Source organism: Sipha flava, unplaced genomic scaffold, assembly GCF_003268045.1.
Source record: "Sipha flava isolate LNK unplaced genomic scaffold, YSA_version1 67_pilon_pilon, whole genome shotgun sequence".
Classification (NCBI taxonomy): Eukaryota; Metazoa; Arthropoda; class Insecta; order Hemiptera; family Aphididae; genus Sipha; species Sipha flava.
The window spans coordinates 2153833-2166652 of NW_020273607.1; the positions used below are offsets into that span (position 1 = coordinate 2153833).

The 12820-nt window shown below is 29.8% G+C and overlaps 2 protein-coding genes across 7 annotated transcripts; both read left to right on the top strand.

The window, feature by feature from the left end:
- Window positions 1-570: 570 nt before the first annotated feature.
- Window positions 571-4526, top strand: LOC112691913 (probable dolichyl pyrophosphate Glc1Man9GlcNAc2 alpha-1,3-glucosyltransferase). Of its 2 annotated transcripts, none has more exons than XM_025566353.1 (8): window positions 571-1230; window positions 1302-1574; window positions 2072-2273; window positions 2332-2553; window positions 2652-2757; window positions 3066-3196; window positions 3923-4062; window positions 4128-4526. In XM_025566353.1, the coding sequence occupies exons 1-8, from the start codon at window positions 1205-1207 to the stop codon at window positions 4483-4485; spliced, it is 1458 nt and encodes a 485-aa protein (XP_025422138.1). In that variant the 5' UTR covers window positions 571-1204; the 3' UTR covers window positions 4486-4526. The 2 variants fall into 2 exon arrangements, with proteins under 2 accessions (XP_025422138.1, XP_025422137.1); XM_025566352.1 differs by having other exon boundaries at window positions 571-855.
- Window positions 4527-5541: 1015 nt separating this feature from the next.
- On the top strand, window positions 5542-12549 carry LOC112691876 (troponin T). Of its 5 annotated transcripts, XM_025566308.1 has the most exons (12): window positions 5542-5641; window positions 6885-6938; window positions 7927-7944; window positions 8738-8764; window positions 9389-9416; window positions 9510-9854; window positions 9978-10199; window positions 10279-10371; window positions 10493-10573; window positions 10934-11012; window positions 12232-12368; window positions 12448-12549. In XM_025566308.1, exons 2-12 carry the CDS (start codon window positions 6913-6915, stop codon window positions 12547-12549), a joined length of 1158 nt encoding a protein of 385 aa, XP_025422093.1. In that variant the 5' UTR covers window positions 5542-5641; window positions 6885-6912. The 5 variants fall into 5 exon arrangements, with proteins under 5 accessions (XP_025422093.1, XP_025422095.1, XP_025422096.1 ...); XM_025566310.1 differs by lacking the exon at window positions 8738-8764; XM_025566309.1 differs by lacking the exons at window positions 5542-5641; window positions 10934-11012 and adding an exon at window positions 10637-10715 and having other exon boundaries at window positions 6913-6938.
- The last annotated feature ends 271 nt before the right edge of the window (window positions 12550-12820 follow it).

Genomic DNA, 12820 nt, shown 5'->3' on the forward strand with positions numbered 1-12820 from the left:
TCCGATGTTGATTCTTTTGAATTTATAACACTTTGTTGTTTTATTTGATTGTCATTTATTCGTTTTGTAAATCTTTACCCCCTCTCTTCAAATTCAACTTAAGCAGACAATATACGACGAACAGAATATTGTCGTCAATTTTTAAGACTTATCAACCGTAACATTGCAGAGAATTTTAAAAAAGAACGGTAATCATAATCAATGCTGATAACTGAACTTCTCTATTGTCCATAATACGAATCGAACCGTTTGACAAACATCTCTTTTTTTTTGTTTTCCAATCAGCGCATAACAAGTATATACCTTAGTATTAATTTTTTTACGGGGATAAATCAAAATTCCGTGACTAGTTAAATAGGACCCTCCCCCAGGCACGCGCATATGAAATCAAAAACGCGGATGAAGGAAGCGAATTTAGCGAGTCGTAACGATCCATCGAATCACATTTTACTGAACCCTCTCGGCACAGGGGCGGCATCAAATACCCGGATTACCGCGGGCAGCCCCACCAACACACGTTATCTTCATGTGCGCCGCAGCTGATAATAGCACCGTACCCTATCACGAATTTATCACGTTGCATTATCAGTTGACAGTGAAATGTCGCGGCCGCGCCGGTTACGTTCCTTGTCGGTTTCGACTTGTCCAAACGGCGCAAAATCGTAGCCGTTGTGGTCGAAGTACCCAGGTTCCTTTCATCGATACTACTTAGGTACTTTTTCCTCGTCCCGTCGACCGTCGTTGAACTGCTGTTTGCCAACCGTCGTGTCCCGGATGCACTCGTCCCGACCGGAAAATGACCAATTCTCTGTACGTCATGATCACATGCGTCAAGCTGCTCCTGCTGCCGTCCTAGTGAGTGCGACGCTGTGTGGATCGTGTGTCTGTGGCCCACAGTTGATTCTCGCTGCCGTGGCCACGGTCGGCGGTTTTTTTTTGAAATACGGAAAGCGTAGCGTTCCTCGGACCCCGCGCAACCTCGCCGAGACACCGATCGTGCTCGGTGAAATCGACCATCGAAGCGCCACGCTATACCGTTGTTTGCCGTACGCTTAAACATCGTCTCTATGTGTATCGTTAGTATCGTTGAGCATACGATGGTATCAGTAGTGTGCGGCAACGTTGTTTGGCGAGGGACGCGCACGGCCCCTAGGCCCTGCGATTCACCTTTGTCCACCGTGACCCGAGCCACAGATGTGTTATAATGCGGTCATATGATTCAAGTCCACAGTATAGTCTGGCCGATGCCCCTACCCTTCGATATTGTTGCCACTGTGTTCACTGTTTGTTTTTTGTTTTAGTTTTTCAACCGATTTCGAGGTTCATCGTAATTGGCTAGCGACCACATACAGTCTTCCCTTAAACCAGTGGTACACGGCCAAACACTCGCAATGGACAATCGATTATCCGCCGTTGTTCGCATGGTTCGAATACTTCTTGGCTCAAATTGCAGCTTTTGTCGACATTGACATGTTATCGATACACAATAGTAACTATTCCTCCAATGCCACTGTATTCTTTCAGCGGCTTAGCGTTATCATAACCGATTTTGTGTTCTACTATGGATCTCGAAAGTTAGTATTAACTTTGTTAAATAACTGCATAAATTTAAATTCATATTGAATGGTCCAAATAAATACATAATACTTTAACTAATAGTAAACTGATGTAGAGCTGTCAAATTCACTTCTTAACTAATACTAAATCTTGAAAAATACTTGTTTGGAATTTTAGCCAACCTATCCCTTTTTTTTTCAATGTCTATTCAACTAAACTGATTAGGGAAAACAATTAGTGTCTTAGAATCTTATTCAATTTTACCTAGCAATTTTAAATGTTAACTGTTTAATATATAAAAATGAAACTATTTTATTTTTTATTTTTAATATACAGAAGTTATTTTTATTTATTAATAAATATTCAGAAAAGTATTAGATTGTTCTGATTTCATATATATTATTTAGTATAATGAATAAAGCATTATTTGAGATTTGAAAATAAGTATTAGCCATAGAATTATTACTATATAAAATGTAGAAGTTTGTACTAATGGATAAAATTGTGTTATTAGGTGCGCACAGTCTATTGCATCATTAGTAAAATCACCCAAGATTAATAAGAAAAAATATATGGATGAAAAGGAAATCTCAATTTTTGTCATTGAACTCTTATTAATAGCAAATATAACATTATTGCTTATTGATCAAATACATTTTCAGTACAATGGTTTTCTTTTTGGAATTTTACTTATATCCATATCACATATTTTAAAGGTATAAGTTTTTAATTTTAAATAAAATGTATTTTTACTAATTATATTTTATTTCTTAGGGTGAAAACTATAGGGGTGCATTCTGGTTTACAGTCTTGTTAAATTTCAAGCACATTTATTTGTACTTGGCTCCAGCCTATTTTATTTTTCTACTTAGACATTTCTGTCTTAAACATGGTTTAAGATTAGCATTAAAACGATTTATAAATTTAGGAATAATTGTTCTTAGTGTATTTAGTATCTCTTTTGGACCTTTTGTACTCAATGGTCAAATTACACAGGTAAAGTTAATAATAAGTTAATAAATACACACTAAAATTCTACTAAAAACCAGTATAAGAAAACATTGTTATACTTATACTATTTATTTATTTTTAAGGTTTTCAAACAACTATTTCCATTCAAACGTGGTTTATCCCACGCGTATTGGGCACCAAACTTTTGGGCTTTGTATAATACAGCTGATGTTGGTGCAAAAATTACATGTAAATTTAAACATAATTTTATTCATTTTAAATAAGCATTACTTATGTATTATAAATATATTATAATAAATAACTTCATCTTGACAAAATTAAGCATATCAGTGAATAAGTATATTTTATGTATAGTATGTTAAATAGATATTATTCTGTATTATATATATATATATATTTTATAACATATGTAAGTAATTTATAATGATATATTTAATTTTACAATTTAGCTTTGGTATTTATTGGTTTTGATATATAACCATTACTACATTTTTAATGATTTTAATACTTTTATTTATTATTTTTGTTTCTTTTAGATAAAGACTTAAATAAAATCAACAATAATTCAGTATCAATGACTAGAGGTTTGGTTCAAGAATTTGAACATTCTGTTTTACCATCAATTACTCCCCATATTACTTTTATTTTAACAATACTTTTTATGTTGGTAAGTCTTTTATTATTTTATTTTATGTATATTTATATAACATGTTTATACTCCAAAGAATTTATCGGGTTTCAATTAGTTTTCATTATTTAATTGTATGAAAAAAAAACAACTAAAAATTATGTTTTTCTATAATTTTTGTATAGGTACTATTGTCTATAATATTCTATTCTATTTTGAATCTAGTAGATATTCCATTTGTTTAAATTTTTATAAATTACATATCGTACTATCAGTGCAAGAGGGACATATATCAAAAAAATTAAATTAAATTTACGTTTTTGGTATCTCTGAATTTGTAATTTTTTTTTTTTTTTTTTTTGAAGTAGTGAGATCTATGTAATTATATTTTTAAATTATCAGTTATATAAATAAACTTATTGCACTAAGACAGATCGAGAGGTAGCTGAAAACAATAAAGCCGTAATATGAAATGTAGCCTTTAAATTATACTTGTTAATAACAATATTATAAGAAAATGTCTGGTCTAGTTAGTCATATTGATTTTTAGCAGAAGAAAGTTACAAACTATTAGAAATTCTCTCCTGAACAATTTAATATTTTTGATATATGTCCCTCTTACACTGATAGTGTGATATGTCAAGCATTATGTTACATTTGAATGTAACCATACCTACAATAAATGTGTGTAATGTATCTATTTACAATTTGTAAATTTGTATACTTAAAATTATTGTTTTGAGAACCAATTTTTAATGTTTTCAGCCATGTTTATATAAACTTTGGAAATCTACTAGAAACCCAATCAGTTTCGTAAGATGTCTTGTATTATGTGGCTTAACTTCATTTATGTTTGGTTGGCATGTTCACGAAAAAGCGCTACTGCTAGCAGTCATACCTTTGACGTAAGCAATATTCTCTTTTTATTATAAATTAGCATTATTGTATTTTTTCTATATTTTTCTTACAGGTTATTGGTATTCACTTCTTCAAATGATTGCTCTATGTTTACAATTCTATCAACGCTATGTACATACTCGGTTTTCCCTTTGTTATTTAAGCCATTTGAGTTCATTACGAAATCATTGTTACTTTTAATTAATGTTTCTTTTTTATATAATTCTGGTAAATTCAAGTCATTAAATCATATAGAAAAATTATATTTAATAAGCCTTGGGCCATTGATGTTGTTGACTGAAGTTGGATGGATGGTTTTAAAGTTTGAACAGAGGTATCCATTCCTTCCATTGATGCTTACATCATTCCATAATAGCTTAGGTGTATTTTATTGTTGGGTAAAATATTATTTATTTTATATTTACAACTAGATTAAACCAAGTTAAGTTTTTAATTATTACTCATATATTGTATAGAGAAGGAAATTTTTTTTTAATAAAGATTTATTTATATTTATTTATAAGAAATGTAATTAGTAAAAATTAAATTGTGTATTAATTTGTATTTAATTTTTGTATTTGTTTTACTAATTGACTAGATAATTATATCGATGTTGTATATTTATATATTATTATTTTCTACAATCAATTATTCCATTTGCCATCTTATTATAATTATTTCTTTTAATAATAATATTAACATTACTAGAAGGAGTTTTGAATTGTTTATAATCTGGGATTAAATTTAATTGATACATTGTATATGTGATTTAATTGTAAGCTAAAAAAACTCACTTGAAAATTTATTTATTAGTCTGATTAATATTACTATCTTATTAAGTAAAAAAAAAATAATAGTTTGTAAAATCAAATCGGACAATTTACGTTGTTCAGTATCCTTGTTGCAAAAATTGTTCCTTTTTTTTTTTTGTAAATCGGAGATGCTTGCACTAAGCTTAGTATTGTTAAAAGCTATCACATTTGTATTGAGCTTGAGCTCTGTTATATATAACTATGTAACGATTATGTAACAATTGAAACAAAACATTGATCTACAAAATATATATTTAATATATGATATATTTGATTAATTATATTATCGATCAGTTTGCAGACATAATGCTTTAATATAATAGCTAAAGAAACATATCTATTAATAACGATAGTAAATATACTAATCCAAAGGTGTGAAAATTATGCGGGCGACTATGTATTGGTCAGTGGTGGAAATTAGTGATTCAAAAATGTTTTATGGTTCTCGGGGAGCAGCGAGTGGCTGCAAATGAATATTCTAAAATAAAACGCGACCGTATATCTTGCGTATGTATGTAATGATACTGTAGCAGCGAGTTCATTAATATTTTGACACACTTTTCGAGTCAAAAGGATCATGTGGTTGGTTTTTTTTTCCTACGTTTTCCATCCAAACAATGTTTATATGACAACTGGAATGCCAAAAATATCCCGGATAGATTTCCGTCCGCGAGAAGCCCGTTTTGGTGGGGACGAGCTTAATTAGCAATCTCGAACCCGAGCAGTCGGTCACAGACGTTAGTGGGACCTCCGTCGGTATACATATTATTTTTTTGTAAGTACACCATCAGCATCATAATCTTTAATTTGAACCTAATATTATTTTACTTATATCTTATAACCTATAGGCATTATCCGTTCGTATCAATGTACCATAGTTATCGATTTACTTATTTTATTACTAAACAGTTTAACAAATTTTTTTTTTTGCTCGAATACACGCCGTCGTGGCGCGAATCGATAGCATGCAGTGAATACGATGAACGTATTTAATGTTATAATAAAATAAAATACATGTTCTCGGCACGAACGTATAATAATTTATTTGCCGCGTTCGAAACAATTTTCCAATACCTAAAATTCGTTTGACGTATGTGTTTTGCCCGCCGAGAGTACGATCCAGTGACGCGATATGATCATTCCGATTGACTGACATTATCGATAACTCTCTGGTTTCTTTTTTTTAAGTTTTCCTAAGTATTTTTATTTGTTTGTGAACTCCGACGTTCAATAGAAGTATTCCTTTTTGAATATTCATATCGATATGCACTTGTGTACATGGAAATTCAGTCTTCGTGTGGTTTGCATGTTTTATAAAAACCAAACTTCTTTGTTTTTATGTGTCTTAATAGTAGTTACACATACTTTCCAAAAATGCAATGACGTAATTTATATTTTGGTTTTAAATGAAGTAATTGAAAACCACTAATAACACATACGTAGTGCTAAAAAAAAATATACAAATATATGAATTGTGCAATCAAATAATATGATCAAAATTACTTCGGAGGGCATAGGAAATCCTCCGTATATAAGTAATATATACTTAAATTCGATTGAATTTTGATATATAATAGATATATAAAATATATCGTGTGCATTTTTTCGTTATTCTTTTCACTATGGTTTTACACCCGTCCTTCTGTATATCTAAAACATTTTTCTATTTGGTAATTAAATGATGCCCATGATATGCATTACAACAATAATTCAGATAAACGATTCGTTAATAGCGGTCATAGTGCTCTCGGAAACCGAACGATTTTCTATCTGCATAACATTATACGCCGGAGTGTATATATAAATAGACGTATTAGGATTTTGTGGGTCGTAAAAAGGCAATGTTGGCAGGCCGAACGGGCAGCGGCTAAAAATATCAATAGGATCCGATCCCTCCCACATATTTTCAGAATCAACGTCCATTCGTTCCTTTGAGAAATCCATTTTCAAATAAAATTTCACGGGATATATTATATTGGTTTTTATGTTCAAATTTTGAACGATTTTTGGTTTTCCAGAGACTAGGCCCGAACAACACACTTAACCATGTCTGATGAAGAAGAAGTGTACACGTAAGTTATTTTAAAATAAATAATTTTTACCTAATGCAACTGCACCCTATACCTATACCTATACGATGTTGAATTTCCAAAGTGAAATTAATTTTATTTTTGACCACTTTTTGAATCGAAATTAATGATTTACTGTAAACATTTTAACTTCTAAAATATACCAACTCAGTTAAAATTTAAATACAACATATACTTACATTAGTGTAGTTATTTCGGAAGTATTTTAATGATTTTTCATACTACTGTTGTAGTTTAGTTTCATTTAATAGTTGATTATTAATTACTTATTGCATTTTCGATAATAGACATTTTACTAAAATTATATAGATTCAGTACATTGCATATTTTTTGCCACGAGATTTAATGTTTTAAATAATAATATCAAACGTAATTATTTTATAGTATTGCGTGTATTAGTTAAATTCTATGAAATATGTTGCATGAATGCATGGTATGTAATAATATATCCATATGTAATAATATAATTATAGACCCAAAATGTATGTAACTTATGTATACAGTCGATAATTCGAATATCGAATTACATATTAAATCTTTCGTCAGTTGTGTCTTAATGTTAATTTTTTTCAAAAACTCTATAACTACTTCATTCCCTTTCAGGAATACCATGACTCGACTGTATATATTAAAATATTTATGACATTGATATCCTCTCACTGTATATCATCTCTATAGTAGATGTTTAAATTATATACTCAAAAACCAGATTAAATGTTTTTTTTTTTTTTTAACTAAAAGAAGGCGATTTTTTCCAATACAAAAATTACGTTATGTCCGTGTATAATTTTGGGGATATAATTGACTTGAAAAAATCCACAATCAATTGATGATAGTGCGAATGCACAAGAACATTTTGCGTAGGTCTGAACTGTCAAGTTAGGTATACACGCTTCATAGGTTGCAAAGATTAGGTTATTGTGATTAATAAATATTACACCAAAGTTATATCAGAAATATTGTGTTTCAGTGATTCCGAAGAGGAAACGTAAGTTTCAACATATTTAGTTATTATTTTGCGCTTATAAATTGCTTCTGCAAAAACATTTGAAATGCATGTCAGTGAATACGTGCAAGACATTAAGACAAGAAACGATAAATACATCGAGAGTGGAGAGTTTGGAAGAAAAATTTCAAATGCATTGTACATATACATATATATATATATATATATATATATATATACAATTCAAGCTAAAAATGAACTCTCTGACAAGAAATATAAATGTTTTCACATTTGAAGATAATAATAAACTTTTGCCAAGAAATTCACTTGCAATTTTAATTTCAATTTTTAGTCACATGATTTGATTTTTTGGCTTGAATTTGCTTATTTCCGCACGCTTTTCTAAATTGTATACATATTATATATATACACACGTTATAAGCCAAATTATTTTTTGTATTGAACATCCAAATAATTTATTTGGCTTGTTTATTTTTAATAGAGTGTACAATAAGTATCCATTATTATTGTAATACTGTGTAAATAATACTTCGAAAATGGTTTTCTTTTTAACTAGATTTGCTAAAAATACAAATATTTTCGAGTGAAAATTTTATACAAGTTAAATTTAAAATTATATTTCTAGGTTAATTATAAATTTAAGTCTAAAATACTAAAAATCTGTGTATTTTTATTCATCCATATACACACACACACAAACACATACACACTTATATTTATATATAAATTAATATAATTTTGGATGGATATTTGTTTGTACACTCTATATTTGTGATATTTTTGGAATTTGTCTAAATCGTCATTTTTGACGCAGGCAACCGGAGCCTGAAAAAAGCAAAGAGTAAGTTTACTACAATGGGAGTTAAAGTAAAACATGTGTATTGAAACTAAGTTGATTCTGAAGTAGAAAGTAGAAAGGCTTAGTGCAGAAAATCCATGTATAAGCCTTTAGTTTAAGCAGTATTGTTTTAGTAGAAAAATTAGTTAAACATTTATGGAAACGTATTTTTTTTTTTTTTTAGTTTATTGGAAATTATTAGAAAGTTTAATTGTTGGATATATTTAGTCTAAAATATTAGAGTAATATTTAGATGTTTTGTATATTTAGAATGATTTTTAAAGAAGTTTTTTCAATAGTTTTGAACATTTTTGAAGTATAAACAATACATAGAACTGATTTTGTGTGCAAATTTTTTAACAATAAATTTTGTGTGTTTTTACCATTCATTTGCCTGGCGATAGGCCACATGGCATCGTTACTAAAAATTATTTTTATTCTGACAATATATCCTGTTACAGTTAACTGGTGCCAAAATTCAAATGACCCATTTATTAATCACATATTATAAATAACACACCCCCCGCAAGGGAAAATAACACGGTATCATTAGCTCATAAAAAAAAGTATTGATATCACAATTAATATATAATATTTGTTTACTTTATTTTCTTTTTCAAACTCAAGTGGAGACGGAGATCCCGAATTCGTAAAGGTAATTAAAATGAATTGTATTATTTAATCCGATATTTGCAGTGTATAAGATTGTTTACATTATTTATATGGGCAATATTTTGGTTTTAATTAGAGGCAAGAAGCTAAATCCTCAGCCTTAGACGAGCAGCTTAAAGAGTACATTCAAGAATGGCGCAAACAAAGATCAAAGGAGGAAGACGACTTGAAAAAGTTGAAGGAAAAACAAGCCAAGCGCAAAGTTATGCGTGCAGAAGAAGAAAAGAGGATGGCCGAGAGAAAGAAGCAAGAAGAAGAACGCAGACAGAGGGAAGTCGAGGAAAAGAAACAAAAAGATATTGAGGAAAAACGTAAGCGCCTAGAAGAGGCCGAAAAGAAACGCCAAGCCATGATGGCCGCTCTTAAAGAACAGACCAATAAATCAAAAGGACCCAACTTCACCATCAGCAAAAAAGAAGGTGTAAGTGTTTAACTTTATCTAAAGCTCTCGATTTATTATAACTACATACAAATATTATTGCGATGTAATGGTTCGCTTATGGTATGATTTCTCAATTAACATTTTATTTCTTTATGAATTAAGGCATTAAGTATGACTTCTGCTCAACTTGAACGTAACAAGACCAGAGAACAAATTGAAGAAGAAAAGAAAATATCGTTGAGCTTCAGAATTAAGCCCTTGAATATCGAAGGATTCTCTGTACAGAAACTTCAATTTAAAGCCACTGAACTTTGGGACCAGATTATAAAACTGGAAACCGAAAAGTACGATTTGGAGGAAAGACAGAAGAGACAAGAATATGACGTAAGAACTACACTTAGATATTAATTACGATCGGTAGATTTTTTCGTAAATATTAAAATTAAAATTGTATACGTTTCAGTTGAAAGAGTTGAAAGAACGTCAGAAGCAACAGCTCCGTCACAAAGCCCTGAAGAAGGGTCTTGACCCTGAAGCCTTGACCGGCAAATACCCAGTAAGCACGTCCCACGATCATTATTTTATTACTGTTTTAAAATTGAATTATAATTTACTACAGTATCATTAGAATAAAGATTTTGTTTTCACCGATTTTTTTGTTTTGTGTGTTTGTGTAGCCCAAAATTCAAGTTGCTTCCAAATACGAGAGGCGAGTGGATACAAGGTCCTATGACGACAAAAAGAAGCTGTTCGAAGGAGTAAGTGTACACGTATTATATAAACGAATATTGATCTATACAGAGATGTTAACAAAATAATAGGGTTTGGAAGAACTGATAGGTGAAAAGAACGAATTTAACTGGAATCGTAAATACGAACAATTCATGAAAAGAAGTAGAAGTACGTAAATGTAGAGCATTTTGCCTTGTTTTTACGGCCAGAAAACCTAATTGCCCGTCAATGTATACAATATATCCGCCTTTACTTATACTTACCAATTCACCTACACTTATCCAGACCTAGATCTAGAATTCATATTTAGTCTCTACTGAACCCATGTTTTAAGTTTTCATACCTGCATGCACGTTACCTAGCCCTATTTTTGTTTGAATTTATAGGGTTACATGGAGTACACTAAAGAATCAATGGAAAAAAAATGGACAGAAAAGAGTGGCCAATTTGGTGGTCGCGCTAAGGGTAAGTAAAGCCCATCATCGTCCGTTTTTTATCACGACCGTGATTCTTAAATTATTTTGTTGATAATTCTCATTCGTAATACTTAAAACCGGTCAAACTTACGTCAAATTTAAGATGATTTATTCCAATTATTAAAATCTCATAAAAAATTGTATCCAAATTTACAATATATAATCTTTGAGATGTTTATAATACAATGTTGGGAATTTATACTATTTTAAACTTTAATGTTACAAGAGAAATTTGATATCTTCAAAAATTCAAACTAAAATATATTTTAATAAAATTTAGTTAATAAAAGTTAAAAATTAATTGTTTTTTTAATAGAAAAAATTTAATTTTTATTAAGTTGAACTTAAACTAACTTTCATTGTTTAAAATTTGTTGAACATGTATGCTTCTGTTGTATCATACTCTCGTGTAATACGAGTAGCTGTCTCAATAGATGTAACTTATCATAATACTTTTTAAGTTTAGATTGAATAAGTGGAATGGGTTATCTAAATATAGATAAGAAATATATTCTTAAAAAAAAATATTCTCTACGTCTCAGATTTTAGTCGTGTGAACTTAAATTTTTATCTATAGTGATACTACTTTATTCTACAATAATTTTAAATTTCTTTTTAAAAATCGATGATTGATATATAACCATGAAGAGATTTGGAGTTCTACCTATGTGGTCAATTTAATATATTATTTGAATTCTATGTGGATTTTTACAGAATAATTTAAAAAAATAAAAATATATGAATATTTTTCTATTTCTATTTTTCTAATTGACTCACATTTCGTTTACGTAAAAACAATTATCCACTCAGATAAATTCTATGCTTTCGACAACAAGGTAAAGTCATAAAAAATATAATAATAATAATAACAATAATAATACTGTACATTCTTGATAACTATAACGTCTATAATTAAATTCTTAAAATAATATATACTTTACTGTACACAAATTTACAATAAATTATTATTTTCTCATCTTGCTCAATTTTTGAACCATCAAGAATTTACTTGTATTATTACTTATAAGTTTTCGGTTTTTTTTTTTATCACTGCACTATTATTTTATTTAATGGAAGTAATAAAAAGATATTTTGTTTGTTTGAAACATGTATAAAACCGTTGGTCAGTTTATTTAACTGCATGCAACCAACGTAATACACGTTCTCAATCGTTTTCATATATAATATGCACATATGATTTATTACAGGACGGCTACCGAAGTGGTTCGGCGAACGTCCAGGCAAGAAGAAGGACGATCCCGACACTCCTGAAGAGGAAGAACTCAAAAAGAACGAAGAAGACGAAGAACCCTTCGGTCTTGACGATGAGGAAGCCGAAGAAGAAGTAAATTGAGAAAATTATTTACTTTTTTTTTTTGCTTGGAGTGCATGCATGTAACATTGCAATTTGCTTATTCTTACAGGTCGAAGAAGAAGAAGAGGAAGAGGAAGAGGAGGAAGAAGAAGAGGAGGAAGAGGAGGAGGAAGAGGAAGAAGAAGAAGAAGAAGAGGAAGAGGAGGAATAATAATAATAAAAAATAATTCCACCGATGAAATATGTTTGAAAGACCAATTTCAAAAACAAATAAAAACCATTTATAAATGAAATGAATTAAAATTATATACTTCTGCCTCAATGTAAAAAAAAAAAAATTAAATGAATAATTGTACTATTTAAATACTGTTTGTTTGTACAGGACAAAATATTAATAAACACTCGAGGAAGTTTATAGATTATTAAGTATTTAAGTATTTATACGGACAATTGCGGATAAATTGATCACAAGTGGTCGTGTT